We start from the raw sequence: 22,856 nt of genomic DNA on the forward strand, positions 1-22,856 counted from the left end.
GAGCTTCGCGTCTCGGAGCCACGTGTCCACTCCTGCAGGCCGCAATTAAAACTCCCGCTTGCTGAGAGAGATTAATGTGAGTCGAGGTCAGACATAATGGATTTCATTTTAGTGGAAATGAGATATGAATCCGTGGCCGTGCTCCTCACTGCCTCGCTGCATTAAGTTCAGTTCTGCCACAATGGAGTCCAATTCAACCTATTTAATGTGCTGGAAAACGTTTTGTGCTTTTTTCCTCCTTCAGCAGTTTTAATTAGAAGCGCGTGTCCGTTATTCTGAGACGAGACGCTGAATCTTAATAAGATCTGACCTGAAATGTACAGTTAAAGAAGATTTCGACAGGATTTAAAGCTGTTTCAATGATATGCATGTTCTTAACTAGCACACAGGCCACGCCTCCTTTAATGGGACTCACATGTGCCGAGGCCACGCCATATGACTGATACACACAGGCCACGCCCCCTTCACTGTGACTGAAATCCACAGGCCATGCTTCCTTCACTGTACCCAAGACACACCCAGGCTACACCTCCTTCGCTGTACCTTAGATACACACAGGCCACGCCTCCTTCACTGTGACTGAGACACACACAGGCCACGCCTCCTTCACTGTGACTGAGACACACACAGGCCACACCTCCTTCAATGAGACTGAGACACACACAGGCCACGCCTCCTTCAATGAGACTGAGACACACACAGGCCACACCTCCTTCACTGTGACTGAGACAAACAGGCCATGCCTCCTTTGTTGTGACTGAGACAAACAGGCCACGCCTCCTTCAATGCGACTGAGACAAACAGGCCACGCCTCCTTCACTGTGACTGAGACACACACAGACTACGCCTTGTCCGCTGTGACTGAGACACACAGGCCACGCCTCCTTCACTGTGACTGAGACAAACACCGACCACACCTCCTTCACTGTGACTGAGACAACCACCGGCCACACCTCCTTCACTGTGACTGAGACACACAGGCCACGCCTCCTTCACTGTGACTGAGACACACACAGACTACGCCTTGTCCGCTGTGACTGAGACACACAGGCCACGCCTCCTTCACTGTGACTGAGACAAACAGCGACCACACCTCCTTCACTGTGACTGAGACAAAGAGGCCACGCCTCCTTCACTGTGACTGAGACAAACAGGCCACGCCTCCTTCGCTGTGACTGAGACACACAGGCCACGCCTCCTTCACTGTGACTGAGACAGACACCGACCACACCTCCTTCACTGTGACTGAGACAAACAGGCCACGCCTCCTCCAATGTGACTGAGACACGCACAGGCCACGCCTCCTTCACTGTGACTGAGACAAACAGGCCACGCCTCCTTCAATGTGACTGAGACACACACCGACCACGCCTCCTTCACTGTGCCCACCAGGCACAAAATGTTTAAACCTCTAGTTCACAACTGTAAAAAAATATATATATACATTTGCATAATGAGTATATTTACTTTATTCATTAATTATTAATGAATATTAATTACTATGTATTTTACATTTTTTTATGAATTAAAAAAAAATAAACAAAATAAAATAAATCACACAGGAGTCTGTTCAAGATTACAGTATACACTTGTCAGTTTATTGGTCACCTTCGGCAGTAAGGTGTGTGTGTGTGTGTGTGTGTGTGTGTGTGTGTGTGTGTGTGTGTGTGTGTGTGTGTGTTTATGTGTGTTGCACCTTCCATATTTGGCCTCTCACTTTAAAACAGACTCTTTTTTTCAATTTTTTTTTTTTTGGCTACAATAACACAGAAATACCATGTATTCCAATCTAGAGTATTACTTTTTTTTTTTTTTTTTCCTTTTATTTGTTTATTTTTTTACATGAATATCTGATGAATATCCAAAAGTGTAAAAGGATGGGTGTGTGAAGTGTGGAGATAAGGCTTTCCGTCGTCAGACGTCGACTTCCCAGGACGGACGAATTCCCGGGACACTAAACCGCATATGGAGAGAACACTTTCCGAAAAAAAAAAAAAATAAATAAAAAAAAAAAGGAGGATAATTATATATATAGATTTATAGATATAGATTTATATTTATTTATTTGAAGCTTAAAAGAGTACAATTGAGACTTCTCACACGTGATATAACCTACGCAATGTCTGAAAGAGTACGATTGAGGCCACCGCTCTCCTAAAAAAAAAAAAAATAATAATAATAATAATTAGAATAAAAACAAACAAAAACAAAACAAACAAACAAAAAAATAAAAAAAACGGAGGACAGCTCCGCTCGGTACGCTGCTTTCCGAAAAATAATAAAGTTGTACAGATTTAGGGAAAAACACCTGACGGCACACGCACACACGCACGCCCACGTACGAAATAGAAAAAACAGTCATGTCTAAAAGAGTAATATTGCATTTGTAATGCACAAAGTTTCCTGTACAGTTGGCTTCCCGGTGATGTGTGTGTGTGTGTGTGTGTGTGTGTGTGTGTGTGTGTAGAAACATCTAAAGGGCTCGCTGAATATCTCCATTGTTGTTTTGTTCTCGTTTGTACAGTAGTGCTGTAAACAGGCACACGCAGGATCCAAAAGAAGCGATTGTCCATCGTCGACGTCCCCGTCCTCGTCCTCCGGTCCTCACGTGTGTGATGTTTTTAATCCGTCTCAGTCCCGCTGAGAAGTGTGTCGTCTTTGCGTCCGGGCGGGTTTCTCTCTCCTGAAATTCGGTTTCCCTGTCTGTCTATTTGGGGCCCGGGGGGGAGGGGGGGGGAGGGGGGCACGCGTCTGCCCTCCGTACACACACTTCAGGAAACAGGAGTCTGACTCGATGCTCGAAACACGACGCTCTTTCTCTCCGTCAGTCGGACCGATTGTGCAAAAATCACGCCGTCTCCGGGATGTCCACGCGGAACGAGCTAACAAATCCTTTTCCGCGCTGTGAAACGAGAAGACGTGAAGATTAGGACACAGAATTGCGTACAAACCTGACCAGTGAATCATTTCAAATCGCTCCGATAACTTCAACTGGAACAAATATACACGGATATGCAAGTTAAAGACGCCGCCCATGCGGCACTCTTGACGTTATCCCACTGTCACGTTTACGATGTGTCGTTTTATTCGTCCAACCACGACGCGTCGTACGTTTTTTAACGTACATTGACGTTTTTTTAAACAAACCTGCTACCTTTTAGCTACATATAAACAGCTGATCCCTGACTCGACCGGCCTCTCTCGATTTTTTTCTTCCCCTCTTCTCGAAGTTAATAAGACGTTTAAAAGACGTAGCTTGTCATGTTCGCGAGAAACCGCGAAGCAGAAAAGCATTCGTTTTTTTTTTGTTTTTTTTTAAAGGCGAAAGATTTGAAAACGTGTCTACGGAAAACAGATTAAAACCGATCTGTAGTCTATGTGACGTGGTCCGGGAAAACGATATCAAATGTTTTTAAAAAATGACCCAAATACAGGAAGTGAAGCAAGAATGTTGTTTGTTTGTTTGTTTGTTTGTTTGTTTGTTTGTTTGTTTGTTTGTTTGTTTGAGGTGAGCCGCTAAACTGAGCCAATGAACCAAGCTGTGAAGATGTCTGGATGTTTGAACCGACGGAACCGGGAGCGATTTTTTTTCTTTGTTGGGAATTTCCGACCAATAAATGAGGGGCGTGTTCCTTTGTTCTTTCTTTTTAAATCTCTACACGCCCCCTCAGACAGCTTGTATTTTTTTTTTTTTGTTGTTTGTCTAATTATCTGGAAAAAGAGAAAACAAACCAAACCAAATGAACCAAAGGTATCGACTTCGCTCAGATTCAAATTAATAGGTGTTAAAAAAAAAAAGAAAGAAAGAAAGAAAGAAAAAAAAAGGAGCGCCCTTTAAGAAAACGTAAAAAAAACAACAAACTCCACCAAAACTACGTCAGGGATACGGACTGTTCCCTCACGTCGCGAGAACGGCGAGTCCGAAACCTTTAACGAGCTTTCGACTTCTAGCTCTATCACATCAACGCGCCGGCTCTAGTATGGTATCGTCTCCACGGTAACGACGGCAGCGGACGTGCCACTCGAACAGGTGTTAAAAAAAATAAATAAAATTGAAAAAAAACGTGTGAAATTGTTGATACGGTGACGTTTTCTGATTATTTAACGATTACGGAAGGAGTCTCCGGTGTCAGTCCTGCGTGACGATCACGTGACTGACGTTTTTGCGTCTTATTAAGTCTAAGAACGAGACTGAAGGACCGGTCGAAGCCCCGCACGACGCGGCGGCCTGACGAGAGAAAGAAAGAGACGATCCAAATTAGTCAGCACAACCTCTCCTTAAACAAAGCGTCTCGCTTAGCGACTCGAGATGCGCCGATGTTGTGAAGACGTTGAGGAAATTTGCTCCTGGTTTGAATGTTTGCATGTTTAATGTTTACGTCATTAAAGTCATTTCGGGTTCAGAAAACTTCCCCGGACGTTCGCCTCGAGGAATCCTCGGTTTTGCCGCGCACGTTTGTTATTATTATTTACACCGATAAACCCGAGGCACGTCACGTCCTTCACGTGTAAACACGGCCTCTTTGATCTCAACCTGTTATGTTTAATGTTTTTTTTTTTTTTTTTAAATATATAAAACTGAGGTACACGTTGTATCTCACGTACGTACAGCCGTTTTTGTCTTCATCTTTTATTTATTTATTTTTCTTCCCACGCATGAATCTGTCTACGCTCTTTCGTAAAGCAAACAAGACGAAGCCGTCACAAAGCCTCGGGCGAGCAGGTAGGGCGGGTTTGCGCGAGTCGACCTCTGAATGACGTGAACCGACCGTCGGCCCGTCTCCTGTCCGTGTAGAGACGCGTGACCGCGTGTCTCTGTGTCTGATTTTGTTTTTTTTTCCGTTTTTTATTTCGTCTCTCAGCGTACACACGGTTTCCATCCGGCGATTTTTTAAATAAATAAATAAATAAATAAATAAATAACGGCAGACCGTATCGGAGTGCGTCTGCGCGCGCTCTCTTCGCTACCTACGGATGAAAGGATGATCTTTCTGCGGCTTCTCCTTTCAAACGAGGAAGACAGACCGCCTTTTATGCTTCCGCGCTTCAAAGAGGCGCGTTCCTAAAGCGAAATATAAAGCATCATACGCACAAAAGCGTACGCACGTCCGCCCCCGGACGTCTTCCCGGGGTCTGAAAAAATGCAAAACTACTTCCAGACTCAGGGAAAGAAAAAAAAAAGAACCAAAAATCAACATAAATCAAATTTCTAATAAATAAAAAGAGAGGTCGAGTTGAGATTTCAGTGTTAGAAGAATGAATCGGTTATCCGCGGCGTATATTATAAACGCGGTGTGGATCATGAACGCTTGTGCGAAACTGGAACGTCCGTCTGAATGGCTGAATTTACACCAGGAGAAAGCTTTAACATTAATCAGGGATGGAAAAAGATGGAGGGACGTGGAAAGTGGGCGTGCGCCGGTTATCGTTTATGCAAATCAACGCTATACGGCGATGAAAGATGCTTTAATATTATATGAATGATATCCCCGCGTTTCATATTTATAAGCCGCGCGGGTCAGACTTCATATAATACTCCTGACGGACGTTTTTTTTTGTTGTTGCGTTTTTTGCTTTTTTTCCCCAAGTGAAATAATTTCATCTCGCAGACTTCTTAACCCGCCCACAGCGCGGTATTTCAACCGTATTTTTCACTTAGTACTACACGTTTATTCAGTAACCGCAGTGAAGTTCAGAGCAGATGTGTGTAGTTATGAGATTAACCCACAGACAGCTTCTGGACATTCGGGAAGTTAAAAATATCACTTGAACCGAGTTGGGGGACGGAAAAAGTACGGAAGAATAGGAATTCATTAAAAGTAACGAGGAGGAATATGGGTAGCGGGTCGAAATGTTATTCGGTTTTAATCAGATTCCCATTCGGACGGAGTTTTTGGAAGCGAGTCCGCGTTTAAAAAACACGTAAAAACAAATCAAATGAAATGTACGGTGCATTAAAAAAATAAAATAAATAAATAAATAAATAAAAATAAAAAATAAGGTTTTAAAGCATTCATGTGCAGATCGACCCGGGTGTTAAAATGTTATTCTGAAAGTTCCTTTCTGTTATTTTTATTATTATTATTATTTTTTTTCCATCACGGTCCGCATAGTTGCAACAATTCACACGATTGAACTCGTATGAATAGTTAACGAGGGTGAGATTAGGGGCGGGGTTAGGGGCGGGACTAGTCTTCGTATCTTTTCTTACGAACGGATTCGTTTGGATGTTGACGCTATTCAATAGATTAGAAGATAATACACACAGGAGCGCACATGACTGATGCTTATGTAACAATCGGATATTAATAAACGACAGAGTGAATAAATCGAGGGATTCATTTGAGTGGCTTTTTAAGTCATTAAAGTTTATTAGTTATTTTGAGTTAAAAATGACTAAAACGACTGAAAGTAGAAGTACTTTCCGTCTCAGCGCTTCGGTTTTTATAGTTTTACAGTACGGGTTTTGTAGTTTTCATTGATATATTTAACTATTTATCATGCAAAGTCTATCGTACGTTAGCTGTCTTTGTATTATAAGACTTTTATCTAATTCGTCATTTCTCGGGACCTTCAGTGACCCTTTGAGAAAGGTGTGTCGATATAAATAATTACCGCCATTTTGTTAGCGGATCTTTATTTCTTCGTGCGTTGTAATGAAGCCGCAGGTTATTTGGGATAACCCGTCAAATGTCAAATGAAGAAATGGAACAAAGGCCAAAACGTACAGCACGTGTTGACATGTGTTTGCGTTCCTGGGATAGCTTGGCCTGTTTCGGAGGCGGCGTAAGGAAATCCGTCTTCCTTGTTTTGGCTACATTTGAATAAACAAGCCGAGTATCTTTGTGTGAGACGGCGATCCCGTGTTTGTTTTCTCAAGACTCCATTACGAAGGATCTCAGAGCTTAAATGTATTAACTGAAACGGGTTCAGGTCAAATTCACGATGATGATGATGATGATGATGAAATGGTCGTGATCTGGTATAAAATCAGCACATGCCTGCCGCAGAGACGAGGAGATGGATGGATGTGATGAAGGAAGGAGGGAGTGCAGGCAAGGAAGGAAAAAAAAAATCGAACAGCACTTCACGCCAGAGGTTACAGGAGGAGCTCCGTGTGACTAAATTTAGCTCTGAGCAGGTCGGATAGAGGGAGGGAAAGGAAGAGAGGAAGAGAGAGGGAGAGCCAGAGACAGAGAGAACGAGTGGGCGCTCTGCGCTCTGCCTGTTCTCGGATACTCACACAGATAGTTGGCTTTGTAAGGCGTGCGCGAGTTAGACAGGAGCGCATGGAGCTCTCTGGTGTCTAGCGTGGAGGCTTGGAGGTGCTGTTGGTGTTGGTATGTGTGGGGCGGCTCTTTACCGAACGTGGAGAATGACTGATCGCCCGTGAACGCGTCACCCTCAAATACCTCAGAGTCGGGCACGGCGTCCATGCCAGGCACGTGCAGGTTGCTGCGGTAGTCGGCGCCCTGCCGGGACTCGGTGGGCACGAAGCTGGGCATCCAGCAGCGGTCCGAGTGACCCAGCGCCTTACACTCCTCCGTGCAGTTCGAAAATAAATCCGCTCCTGCAGGAACAGACAGGAAGCGAACTAATCAGGAAGTGAACACAAACCAAGGTGGAATCGTGCCACACGGACAGTCAACGCCGCTGCATAAAGCTTCGATCCGTTTTGCGCAATTTTCCATCCATCTGGACGTGCCGAACTCCTGAACCGCGAGGCTAATCTGACCGACGCACAGCCACTCATAAACATGACCCAACCATTCAAATAGGCTCAGGTTATAAATAATAATATTCACTGGCTATATTCTTCCTGAACTTTCCACTCACAGTACACATTTCTATTCAAACTTTCATTAGATTCCAGTTAGCATTAATTATAGCAGGAATTAGCATACTTTTCATTTGAGTTAATGGATTCCATTCAAGTTATTAACCGGAAGCTAATAATTATTAAAACTCAGTATTAGATAGAACTTCCTAGCAGAGTTTCCACAACTGTAACAAAAGACTGTACGTCACAGACTCTATTTTGAGGAGCGTGGAGCTGATAAATCCATTCCTCATCCACACACAAAAAAAAAGGGCAAACAACTCTAATAAGCACTGTAATCTCATTTATTTATTTATTTTTTATTTTTTTGGTAAGTACATAAATATCGAAATAACGGCGAGTGTGTGATAAACGTCCAGCTTCTAGATACAATTCCACCATCAAGCTTCGGCGGGCGGAAGCTAGTGGGCTAAGTTGAAGCTAAGACTACGCTGAGGGGAAAAAGAGGAAAGTTTGTAGCTTTACAAGATGGCTGCCGTCATAACATTCCGACGTTTATCGACGGTTCTAGATCACGGTTTTCCGACTGTGACTTCAATCACCGAATAAAGGAATGTGCCCGGCAAACAATTCGACGTCGAACGGTCTGCGGAAAAGTTGATTTTATTATAGATTACATTATCGTCGGTGTGACGTATAATCGAGCCGCTTTCGAGCCGTGAAACGGGGACGCTTCTATACGCATTTTATCGTCGAAACCAAGCCTCTAAATGTAACGGTTCTAAGCGGATATTATTCGTCGAAATGAAGCGTGATTTCGACGAAACCGTCGTAAATGGTAAATGGCGCACTTATATAGCGCTTTACACTGTGTCTCATTCACCCATTCACACACACACACACGCACACACTCACACACCAATGTAGCAGAGCTGCCACGCAACTCGGGAGCAACTTGGGGTTCAGCGTCTTGCCCAAGGACACTTCGGTATGTGGAGTCATGTGGAGTCATGTGGAGTCATATAGAGTCACGTGGAGTCATGTGGAGTCATGTGAAGTCATGTGGAGTCACGTGGAGTCACGTGGAGTCATGTGGAGTCATATAGAGTCATGTGAAGTCATGTGGAGTCATGTGGAGTCACGTGGAGTCATGTGGAGTCATATAGAGTCATGTGAAGTCATGTGGAGTCACGTGGAGTCATGTGGAGTCACGTGGAGTCATGTGGAGTCACGTGGAGTCATGTAGGCCAACCCTATGATTAGTGGACAACCCGCTCTACCACCTGATCCACAGCCGTCCGACTTAATGTTAAACCAGCATTTAAACATGTGATTATGCTGTGATTATATATGGAATATTTGAATCAAAGTATAATCCAATCAAAGTCTAATCTCATCATCGATGTATAAGATATAAGAGTGTATACTCTCTTATATCTCTTGTATCGTGTACTGTCCCCGATTATCGCTCACATTCAAGCGCGATATCGACCACTATCAGATCAACTTTCGTATCTATTAAACGCGATATCGACCACGTATTAGCGCCGAAGGTAAATGAAATGGTGAATGGTAAATGAAGGTTCGGCTGTTTACGGCTGCTACAACGTACGTTACAGCAGGAACTCACTAGTTTCAAGGATGTTACACGACATTGTCGCGTCGTTCCAAAAGAAATATTGTAAAATTGTAATCGTCGTCAAATTGCTGCGGTGTACGAGGAATAAAACACCTCAGAGCACGCTGTTTCATTTCAAAATAACACCAGTCTCGCCGGGATTCCGGGATTTTCCGATCGTAGAAATGAACGCAAACTCGATCAAGCAACCGGTATTCGGAGGAGCTTGCGGTTTTCCAAAATCACCGCAGATTTTCCGCCGATTCGGGACGAGGCGTGTCATGTGACGTCATCACGACGCGCGCTCGACCGAAGCCGGCTTCGATTCACGTCCGTCGGACGCGAGTACAACCGCAAAAATTAAGCATCACATAATTAACCCTCTGACACGAAAGTCTGTACATTACTGTTCATGGTGTAACAGTGACGACGTTTACACGGACGGCGGTGATCTAATAATCGACCTTATTCTGAATGAGACGTGTAATATTCTGATTAAGGTGTTTACATGAGTGGCTTTTAGAATATTCCTTTCATGTTCCTGTTTTGCGTGTTATAGAACGTAGATGGATTAACGTCACACGTCATTACGTCCCCGCGCCACGCCGTCCGACGTCCCTCCGGAATCTCACGTATCGACGTACAGTCGGTCTTCGTTATGGGACCATATACAGTTTCGGGTGTTTTTATTTTTAATTTTACGAAAGCTTCGAGTGCGGTTAATTATTAGTCGTGTTGTACGTGCAAATAGACGACCGCTTGAAGCCGTGGGCTGCGTCCCAAACCGCGTACTCACCTAAACACGTGTATTTCTCCTACTATACAGCAGGTAAGTGCGCGGTTTGGGACGCAGCCGTGCTCTCGTTCGGCGTCAGACGGTCGAGCGCTGCCGTGTGTGAACGTGTCCTGTCTCACGATGCGGTGAAAACTCTCACACGACGTTAATAGTGTGATTAAGACGTGTACGTGTCTGTAACGCGACTAAAACAGGAAAACTCCACACGTCTTAATTCCATCTGTGTTTACTTCCAGTATGACTTTAATGGGATTAAGGTCATCAGTAATATCTGTTCACATGCTGGTGTCTTAATCAGAGTATCGTCTTAATCGGATTAATATCGGATTGTTATTGATTATTTTCCTGTTCGGGGGCAGTGGTGGCTTAGCGGTTAAAGCTCTGGGTTGTTGATCAGAAGATCAGGAGTTCAAGCCTCAGCGCTGCCAAGCTGTATTTGTTGGGCCCTTGAGCAAGGTCCTTAACCGTTTCTCCTCCAGGGGGCGCTGGATCATAGCTGACTCTGCACTCTGACCCCAAGGTGTGATGAAAAGAATTTCATTCTGCTGTAAGGTATATGTGACCAATCAAGACTGACTTATTTCCCCTTTCTGCCTCACTTTTTTTTTTCTTCTTTAGAACAAATTGTCAAACTGTCGTGAGCTTCCTAGCAGAGACGTCACGGTGTGTGTTGTGTGAATTTCACATATAACCGCTTTAATATGACAAACATTATTTTTTTATTTTTCGCAGCAGCTCCTAATCAAAGTGTGAAGAGATTTCATGCGAATCGGCACGTCAGGACTCGTCGCCATCGGCAACGTTCCCAACACTTTTTTTTTTTTTCTTTTTTTCTTTCCATTCGAGAATTAGAAACCTGATGAAATGTAATACCAGTCATTCAATTTGAGCGTATTTAAAGCCGCGAGCATGAAATTGCTTCAGCGCTGTGGGCTCTGAGGAGGAACGGCAGGCTCGACTTCTGCTCCGTTTTCTTTTCTGCGCCGACTTAATATGTCGAATTACCTTGATCAAAGCGTGCGACGAGACGCACGCTGAGCCGAGCGTCTTCTCTTTTTTTTTTTTCTTTTTTTTTTTTTAAACATTCCCTCTGTTTGAGATCAAAGCTAGGTAGAAAAATCTAGGACGTCAGATAAAACCCCGTCTCTCTCTCTGCGTGCGTCTCCTCCGCCCGGTTCTGCTCCGACACGCCTTCACCTCGCAGGCTGAGCGAATACGGCACGTCTCATGTCCCTGACGCGAAGCGGAATCAACCAACCGCCTGTCACGCTCCAGCACGTCACTCTGGGCAGAACAAAACCAGGGTTTTTTTTTTTTTTTGTGTTGTTTTATTTATTTATTTCCAGGATTTTTCGCTTAGCGGAGCAATCGGAGACGCTGAGCGAGCCGGTGCTAATAAGCAGAATAAGCAAATAAACAAAAAGCCGAGAAACCAAAGCATGAATTCAGTTATCTGCCCACCAGGTGTAAGCTGTTCCAGTGTGTGTGTGTGTGTGTGTGTGTGTGTGTGTGTGTGTGTGTGTGGAAAGTGAACACTTCCAAATCCTCCTTATCCTACTACTATATAAACAGCGAGTAATTAGGACCGTGTTAATGCAGCACCTTTTTAAAGTGACACACTATAGGAACGCAGTGGTGTGTGTGTGTGTGTGTGTGTGTGTGTGTGTGTGTGTGTCTCGGGGGACATGTTTTTCCATCTTGGTGGAGACCAAATGTCCCCACAAAGAAAGAAATATCTGATTGTTTTGACTAAAAACTGCTTTTTTTGGACTACGGAACATTCAATTTATTTATTTATTTTTTGAAGCTAATGAATTATTTAAAAGAAAAAAAAAAAAATGCAGCTTTTAATTAACGAAAAAAAGGCCAAGTGTTTTGATTACTGGGGTGAAGGATATGCTGTAGCATGGCATTAATTAGCTGCATTAATAATTCTGTCAGTGGAACGTCCTCGCATGGACAGGAAGACAAATGTGTGTGTGTGTGTGTGTGTGTGTGTGTGTGTGTGTGTGTGTGGTAATCCTCAGACAGACTGGTCAGCACATAGAGTCTTTGCGTTTCTGCTCTAAAAGAGGATTAGAGTCGTTCAGCAAGCGAAAAAACCGACGAGCAAACAAATCCGTATTCGACGTCGATCCAATTTCGATGTTGACGTGCCTTGACGCGTGACTGTTCACGAACGCCGGCGTCCCGGTTAACGCGACGCGGTTTAGACGCCGTGGCAACGTAATTTGTCGTCCTTCCGGCGTATCGCGGAGGGAATGACGGGGGAGTGGCGAACCGGGAGTTTGATATTTCGAAAGAACACGATAAGGCGGCGAAAGGCCAAGGAACTCTTCCGTGCCGGCGTAATCACAGCGAGATGTCTTGAAATTTCCCTGACATTTTCCCGAAATTAAACGCTCCATGTGATATTCAGTTTTACTTTCTCTCTTTTTTTCGGAAAAAAAGTCATTACATAATCGGTTTACGAGAGAGCTTGAGATACAAATCGGTCTATAGCGAGGGAATTGTTTTACACAGCTTTGCATAGGAAATCCTGCCATAACACATACACAATGAATTAGCTTGTGTGTGTGTGTGTGTGTGTGTGTGTGGCTGGTTGGGAGTCGGAAAGAGAGCCGATTTGTACGCTGATGAAGAAATGACCCGTTTTAGCGTCTCCGTCGTGCCCGGTTTGCTCGGTTGCGCTCTCCGGCTCGGAAGCTGCGCGTGGCCTGGGTGGGATAATAACCTTCATTTGCTAATTGGTATGCACAGGTCTAGAAAGAAATTACTGATCACTGAGCTGTTTCTAGGTGCTGCCGTGAAGCGCAATCCAAATGAGGGATTTGGGGCACAAAAGAAATGTCAGATTGAGAGAGAGAGAGAGGGAGAGAGAGAGAGAGAGACATAGAGAAAGACATAGAGAGAGAGAGACATAGAGAGAGAGACATAGAGAGAGAGACATAGAGAGAGACATAGAGAGACATAGAGAGAGACATAGAGAGAGAGAGACATAGAGAGAGAGACAGAGAGGGACATAGAGAGAGAGAGACATAGAGAGAGACATAGAGAGACATAGAGAGAGACATAGAGAGAGAGACAGAGGGACATAGAGAGAGTCATAGAAAGAGACAGACATAGAGAGAGAGAGAGAGAGAGAGAGAGAGAGAGAGAGACATAGAGAAAGACATAGAGAGAGAGACATAGAGAGAGACATAGAGAGAGAGAGACATAGAGAGAGTCATATATAGAGAGAGAGAGACATAGAGAGAGAGACATAGAGAGAGACATAGAGAGAGAGAGAGACATAGAGAGAGAGAGAGAGAGAGACATAGAGAAAGACATAGAGAGAGAGACATAGAGAGAGACATAGAGAGAGACATAGAGAGAGAGAGACATAGAGAGAGCCATAGAGAGAGACATAGAGAGAGAGAGAGAGAGACATAGAGAGAGAGAGAGAGAGAGAGACATAGAGAGAGCCATAGAGAGAGAGAGACATAGAGAGAGAGAGACATAGAGAGAGACATAGAGAGACATAGAGAGAGAGAGACATAGAGAGAGAGACAGAGAGGGACATAGAGAGAGTCATAAAGAGACAGACATAGAGAGAGAGAGAGAGAGAGAGAGAGAGAGAGAGAGAGAGAGAGAGAGAGAGAGACATAGAGAGGGAGACATAGAGAGAGAGAGACAGAGAGGGACATAGAGTCATAGAAAGAGACAGACATAGAGAGAGAGAGAGAGAGAGAGAGAGAGACATAGAGAGGGAGACATAGAGAGAGAGACAGAGAGGGACATAGAGTCATAGAAAGAGACAGACATAGAGAGAGAGAGACAGAGAGAGACATAGAGAGAGACAGAGAGAGAGAGAGACAGAGAGAGACATAGAGAGAGACATAGAGAGAGACAGAGAGAGAGAGAGAAAGACAGAGACATAGAGTGAGACAGAGACACAGACAGAGAGTGAGAGAGAGAGAGAGAGAGAGAGAGAATAAATCACTGCTGCACGTTAAATAAGAAAAAATGATATCGATCTGCACTGTGCTGCTTTCTATTTACCTGGATGAAAGAAAAATCCCTAATGCATTTTTTATTTCATTTTTTACATAAAGAGCACAAATTAAAGACGAGTCAGTCTGTAAGAAGTGCATCGTACAGATTCCGGGCTTGAGATCAATTACTTTTTTTCATTTATTTATAAAAAGGGAGAAAAAAAAAAATTAATAAATCTTATGAGCGCTCATTAAAATAAACAAAGCTGGCATGCTTAAAGATTCCCTGACAAGTCAGTGTTCTTTCAATTATCTTAATTAAACAAGATAACTTTGCAGCACAGCAATTAATTAAGAGAGAGAGAGAGAGAGAGAGAGAGAGAGAGAGAGAGAGAGAGAGAGAGAGTCTTCCAAATGAGTTAGGAGATGCATTATGTTATGCAAGAGATGAAAATGTAAGTGCGATCCACCGTCCAGATGGAACGTTACGTCTCAATCGAATATAGCTCTAAGTGTTTAAGTTTTCCAGGAAAAATAGAACGGGGCGAGCGCAGCAGCCGGAAGACAAACGGATGCTGATCGGATGCGTGGATTCGGTTGCGTTTATTTGTACACAGCTATGTCATAATGAGCCTACATGAGATTACACTCACTTCACGGTGCTCGCTGTGTGACTGTCACCCCACAGCAAAACCGCCTTCTCTGCTCGCCACGATAACAGAATAAACACTGACGAGAACTCGGATTGTTATATTACTTCATTTCCATACGCAGTGAAGAGATATAGCATTATTATTTAAAGCAGGGTCAGACCCGAAGCGCAAATCACATTTGGTTAGAAATATAGCGTACACTTTGATACCACAGCGCTACTGAATTCTCTGACGTGATTGGTCAATCTGAATCTCAGATAGGGTCCAATCCTATCCTTAAAATAACGTTTATATAATGCACTTACTCTACACAAACATATACATATATATATATATAATGAACATTGACCAGGCCCTGCCCAAAAAAAAAAAAAATATATATATATATATATATATACATTGGGCAGGGCCTGGTCAATGTTCTCTTTTTCTTCTATTATTATTATTATTATTATTATTATTATTATTATTATAGAATATAATCTAATGTATAAATAAACATGTGTAATACGTCTGAGTGTATATCATATCTGCCGATGTTGTATATATGTTGTATACACACACACACACACACACACACACACACACACACACACACACACACATATATATATATATATATATATATATATATATATATATATATATATTGGGCAGGGCCTGGTCAATGTTCTCTTTTTCTTCTATTATTATTATTATTATTATTATTATTATTATTATTATTATTATAGAATATAATCTAACGTATAAATAAACATGTGTAATATGTCTGAGTGTATATCATATCTGCCGATGTTGTAAAATATATATATATATATATATATATATATAAAGAAAAAAATATATATATATATATATATATATATATATATATATATATATATATATACACATTGGGCAGGGCCTGGTCAATGTTCTCTTTTTCTTCTATTATTATTATTATTATTATTATTATTATTATTATAGAATATAATCTAATGTATAAATAAACATGTGTAATACGTCTGAGTGTATATCATATCTGCCGATGTTGTATATATGTTGTATACACACACACACACACACACACACACACACACACACACATATATATATATATATATATATATATATATATATATATAACACAGAGAGATGAGTCCTAAAATGGCGCCTCGTTTGACATGATGTACACTACACAGGGTGAAAAGCCTGCCATACTACACTCTACATAGCGCACTTGCTCCCTTAATAGAGACATAGCACACTTTGCAGTGTGCGAAAGACATTATCCCACACCGTATATCATGCACTTACATAGGAAATAGCGAGCTACATCCCAAAAGACGCCCTGTTCGACATGAAGCGCCCTAAATAGGATGAAAAACGTTATTATTTCATGCCCCATGTGGCGCACCTTTATTGGAAAAAAAAAGAGAACTGGGTCTCAAATGGATATTTAGTGCACTCAATAGTCTGGAAAAGATATTATTGCTTAATTTCTATCAAGCATTGTACGCTTGTATCGAGAGGAACCCAGATGACTGGTTAATAGACTACACGGTCTATTAACACCGCAGGAGGTTAAAACAGTTTTATTACATACCCTATATAGTGGACTAGTGGATGTATAGTGCACTATATCACTATAAGAAAGTGTCGCTATATATCGCTATAACAAAATTTTTAAAGTAGTACATTAAATCCTTTGTATACTGTAATATACTGTAAGAAGACATTTATTGCTATAAATGTAGTGCACTACCTGTGATGTAGTGAACGTCCATACTGAACATATGGTGCACTACGTAGGGTGCAAAATCCATTAATTCGCACCCTAGGCTGTAAATATAGAGCTAGGTCGCAGATGGTTCCATGTTGGACGCTATACAGGCTGTTAGATCACACCCTATATAGTGCATATACGTAGGGAGCAAGCAGCCGTTTGGGATTCAGGGTGAATAGCGCAGGACAGCAGAATGTGGGCCGAGGAGAGGAGGGGACGAGGGGAGTGAGTAGTCAATGAATTGCTCGTTTGTTTGCTGCGCAGCCTATTTGGTCGCGTTCCCACACAGTGCATGGCAGACCGCCGGCCTGATCTAAATTCCCTCGCGTCTCTCGAGTGGCCAGTGAACGACTGAAGGTCACGCTACGGCAGAACTTCATTATAGAGAAGTATTTACAAACAACAGGATTATACCGCGCAGGATTAGGGGCTATTGTTCCAGAACATGTTTCCCACGAGCACGAGGTGACGACGGATAGCGTCTGCGCTCGCTCGGAATGTCGACGAGCGAACGTGCCGACGAGCGCTAAGTATCCGGACTTTTCTCGACCATCCTTCCAAAACGCTGCTCTTATCCAATCGGGGTGTAGCACAAATACCCCTGTCTGTATTTGCAGCTTTATGTGTTTATTACGGACCGACACGTTAGTGTTCTCCACCACCACCGCCGTCAGAACACCACCTGAAGCAATACCTTTGGGAAAAACACTCTTCATCGCGTCAGTACACTTCCAGTAAGATGTAGAATCTTGAAGGAAGACTTGACGGAGTAATTGCAATGAAGAAGCAATTAAGCTGTTCTGAGAACTCACGGTGGCCTAAACACCTCACTAACACAATCTATGTCGATGGTTTTTGTTTTTTTTTTTACATGTAGAACTCCCTGTCCAGTGGTTGTTCCACGCACTTTTTAAACGCTCCTAATACGTCCTAATACATTGTGTACACAATAAATACTCAGAACGCTCAAACACGTCCTACAACAACCGCCTAGGACTAATATTATACGTCAAGACATATTTACAGGCAAATACTCCAACAACAATCATCCCATATACAAATTCCTCCAGCATCCACTGTATATCCAAACACTTCATATTCAAATACCCCAGTTTCTACATCTAAACACCGCTTACGTCCCAACCATACATCCAAACACGTATACTCCACCGCCAACATCCATTTATATCCACTGTACTTTCAAACACCTCATACAAATACCCCAATATACATCTAAACACCGCTTACATCCCAACAATGTCCACACACATCCATTTATACCATAAATCCAAACACCTTCTAGACACACTACGCTCCAAAAACAAACCTCCCGTACGCACCTTCTACACCTAAACACTGCACCAACAAACACCCCATACAAATACCTCCACCACCCACATCCATCCATTTCCACTGTACTTTCAAACACCTCATACAAATACCCCAATATACATCTTTACGCATCTGAACACTCTCTACATCACCTACAACACCCACACACATCCGTTTCCACTGTACATCCAGACACTTATAATCCAACACCAAACACCCAGATACACCCATTTCCACCATACTTCCGGACACTTCATATTCGAATACACATATGTACACAAATACTCTGACAACATATACAAATACCTCCAATACCCACATACAGTACATCCATTTATACTGTAACGACAAACACCTCATACAGAAATACCTCCGACACCCAACTGCTCCAACAACAAATACCCTACATGTACTGTATATACAAATACATCCAATACATACAGTACATGCATACTTCCATTTACAGTGTACATCTAGACACCACATATTCAAATACCTACAAACAACAACTACTACTACTATATCCTAAACAAACACTTGACTACACATTTACCTAGATAAATGGCATCCAGTCACAACAAACACCACTTTATTGTCGTAAAGAAAAGGTCTTCCCAAGCGTTCTTAGAATGGTCTATCTTTCTACATGTCCTCTACTGGTAACCTTTTTTCTGAAAATCAAAAATCATCTGTTGTAAGGTTCTAGGGTTTATAGAGCTTTTAAGGGTTCCTTCAGCTCCAAACAAACACCCTGTACATCCGAATACCACCCAGAAACAAACACCTCTTACATTCAAACAACCACCTAAATCCAGATACCAAAAAAACACCCCAACATTCAAACAACCACCTAAATCCAGATACCAAAAAACACCCCAACACCAAAAATACCACCCAGAAACAAACACCTCTTACATTCAAACAACCACCTAAATCCAGATACCAAAAAAAACACCCCAACACCAAAAATACCACCCAGAAACAAACACCTCTTACATTCAAACAACCACCTAAATCCAGATACCAAAAAAAACACCCCAACACCAAAAATACCACCCAGAAACAAACACCTCTTACATTCAAACAACCACCTAAATCCAGATACCAAAAAAAACACCCCAACACCAAAAATACCACCCAGAAACAAACACCTCTTAAATTCAAACAACCACCTAAATCCAGATACCAAAAAAAACACCCCAACACCAAAAATACCACCCAGAAACAAACACCTCTTACATTCAAACAACCACCTAAATCCAGATACCAAAAAAAACACCCCAACACCAAAAATACCACCCAGAAACAAACACCTCTTAAATTCAAACAACCACCTAAATCCAGATACCAAAAAAAACACCCCAACACCAAAAATACCACCCAGAAACAAACACCTCTTACATTCAAACAACCACCTAAATCCAGATACCAAAAAAAACACCCCAACACCAAAAATACCACCCAGAAACAAACACCTCTTACATTCAAACAACCACCTAAATCCAGATACCAAAAAAAACACCCCAACACCAAAAATACCACCCAGAAACAAACACCTCTTAAATTCAAACAACCACCTAAATCCAGATACCAAAAAAAACACCCCAACACCAAAAATACCACCCAGAAACAAACACCTCTTACATTCAAACAACCACCTAAATCCAGATACCAAAAAAAACACCCCAACACCAAAAATACCACCCAGAAACAAACACCTCTTACATTCAAACAACCACCTAAATCCAAATACCAAAAAAACACCCCAACACCTAAAATACCACCCAGAAACAAACGCCTCTTACATTCAAACAACCACCTAAATCCAGATACCAAAAAAACACCCCAACACCAAAAATACCACCCAGAAACAAACACCTCTTACATTCAAACAACACCCCAAAACAACCACCTAAATCCAAATACCAAAAAAACACCCCAACACCAAAAATACCACCCAGAAACAAACACCTCTTACATTCAAACAACCACCTAAATCCAAATACCAAAAAAAACACCCCAACACCAAAAATACCACCCAGAAACAAACACCTCTTACATTCAAACAACCACCTAAATCCAAATACCAAAAAAAACACCCCAACACCAAAAATACCACCCAGAAACAAACATCTCTTAAATTCAAACAACCACCTAAATCCAGATACCAAAAAAAACACCCCAACACCAAAAATACCACCCAGAAACAAACACCTCTTACATTCAAACAACCACCTAAATCCAGATACCAAAAAAAACACCCCAACACCAAAAATACCACCCAGAAACAAACACCTCTTACATTCAAACAACCACCTAAATCCAAATACCAAAAAAAAAACACCCCAACACCAAAAATACCACCCAGAAACAAACGCCTCTTACATTCAAACAACCACCTAAATCCAGATACCAAAAAAAACACCCCAACACCAAAAATACCACCCAGAAACAAACACCTCTTACATTCAAACAACACCCCAAAACAACCACCTAAATCCAAATACCAAAAAAACACCCCAACACCAAAAATACCACCCAGAAACAAACACCTCTTACATTCAAACAACCACCTAAATCCAAATACCAAAAAAAACACCCCAACACCAAAAATACCACCCAAAATAAACCATACAAACACACTAAATTACTCTCCAAATCCAAAGAGTCCATACAACCAAATACCACTGAAAAAGCAAAACAAACAAACAAACACACAAACAAACAACAACCTACCACCCAAAACAAACACACTTATATTCTTATATACCCAAACGACTTCCTATATCAAAATCCCACCCAAAAACAAACAACTCACCAAAATCCCACCCACAAACAAATTCCACCTAATAGCAAAACAAACAAACAAAAAAAAAAAATCGACATCCAAATACCGATCAACACCGACACCCCAGAACTCATCGGAATAACCACCAAATTCAAATTCCACCCAAAACAAACATCTGAAAGCTTCCCAAAAGCAAATAAAAAAAAAACACATTGGTCCAAATATCACCAAGAATACATCCCCAAACACATCACAGTACCCCCGACATTCATATAACACATAAATAACACACAAACATCTACTGTAAATACCTCTCTACAACAAATACCTCCCACTTTCAACCACCTCACATCCAAACACAAAACCCAACCCCAAATTAAGGGTGCAGTACAAGAGCACAGGCAGTTATTTCATGCCCTGTGTAGTAGGGAGAAGAGATAATGGCTCTTTATATCAAACTCTTCCTTGTTCAGCTCTAACACACACACACACACACACACACACACACACACACACACACACACAAAGTGTCCTGTCGCACATACTGCAGCATCCTGTTACTAACTGTGATAATTAGCCACAGCATAAAAATAGCACCTTTAATAATACAGATTAATATGAAGTATTTTAGCAGCCGGTCGAACGTTAACCGCGGCGTTAAGGACGCAGCACGGGGCTGTGAAATAAAGCAGCTGGAAACTGAGACAATCTCGGCAGGACTGACCGGAGGAGTGCCCGCGATGCGTGGCGTCATGATCGCTGTCTCCCTGCTCGCTGTCTCCGTGTCCACTGTCTTTGGAGCTCACGATGTCCGCCTCCTGGAAGGCCGAACTGGAAGAAGAGGAAAGAGGAGACTCTAAGCGCGGTGGGACTCGTGAAGCACGGAAGCTTTATCACCGGAAAACTTGGACAATTTGGTTTGAGCTCGACGGGAACATGCGGTACTTTAGGGAAGGGCTAGTGGCATGTTAACTGATGACTGGTCATAACTCCAAAGGAAATGTATACGGAAAAGACAATAAAACAGAAAAGGAAAGGAGATGAAATAAAAGGACAGGAAAGGAAAGGAAAGGAAAGGAAAGAAAAAGAAAGGAAAGGAAAGGAAATGAAAGAAAAAGAAAGGAAAGGAAAGGAAAGAAAAAGAAAGGAAAGGAAATGAAAGAAAAAGAAAAGGAAAGGAAAGAAAAAGAAAGGAAAGGAAAGGAAAGGAAAGAAAAAGAAAGGAAAGGAAAGGAAAGGAAAGAAAAGGAAAGGAAAGAAAAAGAAAGGAAAGGAAAGGAAAGAAAAAGAAAGGAAAGGAAATGAAAGAAAAAGAAAGGAAAGGAAAGGAAAGGAAAGAAAAAGAAAGGAAAGGAAATGAAAGAAAAAGAAAGGAAAGGAAATGAAAGAAAAAGAAAGGAAAGGAAAGGAAAGGAAAGAAAAAGAAAGGAAAGGAAATGAAAGGAAAGAAAAGGAAAGGAAAGAAAAAGAAAGGAAAGGAAATGAAAGAAAAAGAAACGAAAGGAAATGAAAGGAAAGAAAAGGAAAGGAAAGAAAAAGAAAGGAAAGGAAAGGAAAGAAAAAGAAAGGAAAGGAAATGAAAGAAAAAGAAAGGAAAGGAAAGGAAACGAAAGAAAAAGAAAGGAAAGGAAAGGAAAGGAAAGAAAAAGAAAGGAAAGGAAATGAAAGGAAAGAAAAGGAAAGGAAAGAAAAAGAAAGGAAAGGAAAGGAAAGAAAAAGAAAGGAAAGGAAAGGAAATGAAAGAAAAAGAAAGGAAAGGAAATGAAAGGAAAGAAAAGGAAAGGAAAGAAAAAGAAAGGAAAGGAAATGAAAGAAAAAGAAAGGAAAGGAAAGAAAAAGAAAGGAAAAGAAAGGAAATGAAAGGAAAGAAAAGGAAATGAAAGAAAAAGAAAGGAAAAGAAAGGAAAGGAAATGAGTGTAAAGGTAAGAAAATTAAAGAAAAGGTAAGGAAAGAAAGAAAAGGAAATGAAAGGAGAGTAAGGAAAGAAAAGGAAAGGAAAGGAAAGAAAGGAAAGGAAATGAAAGGAGAGTAAGGAAAGAAAAGGAAAGGAAAGGAAAGAAAGGAAAGAAAAGAAAGGAGAGGAAAGAAAAGAAAGGAAATGAAAGGAAAGAAAGGAGAGGAGAGGAAAGAAAAGAAAAGAAAGGAGAGG

The 22,856-nt window shown here is 41.7% G+C and overlaps 1 protein-coding gene across 4 annotated transcripts in view; it reads right to left on the bottom strand.

Annotated features, from left to right (window-relative positions):
• pcdh10b (protocadherin 10b) overlaps positions 1 to 22,856 on the bottom strand; it is a 62,350-nt gene that overhangs the window by 34,085 nt on the left and 5,409 nt on the right. The window contains exons 3-5 of one of the 4 annotated variants that reach the window (XM_017474940.3): positions 21,431 to 21,537; positions 7,413 to 7,570; positions 1,577 to 2,902 (exon numbers count right to left, since the gene is read on the bottom strand). In XM_017474940.3, coding sequence (XP_017330429.1) covers positions 2,849 to 2,902; positions 7,413 to 7,570; positions 21,431 to 21,537 — 319 coding nt within the window. In that variant the 3' untranslated portion in view covers positions 1,577 to 2,848. Of the gene's footprint in view, positions 1 to 1,576; positions 2,903 to 7,243; positions 7,571 to 21,430; positions 21,538 to 22,856 lie in introns of those variants that run through there. The other 3 variants (XM_017474939.3, XM_017474941.3, XM_047157393.2) reach the window with 3 other exon arrangements.

Source organism: Ictalurus punctatus, chromosome 8 (genome assembly GCF_001660625.3).
Source record: "Ictalurus punctatus breed USDA103 chromosome 8, Coco_2.0, whole genome shotgun sequence".
Classification (NCBI taxonomy): Eukaryota; Metazoa; Chordata; class Actinopteri; order Siluriformes; family Ictaluridae; genus Ictalurus; species Ictalurus punctatus.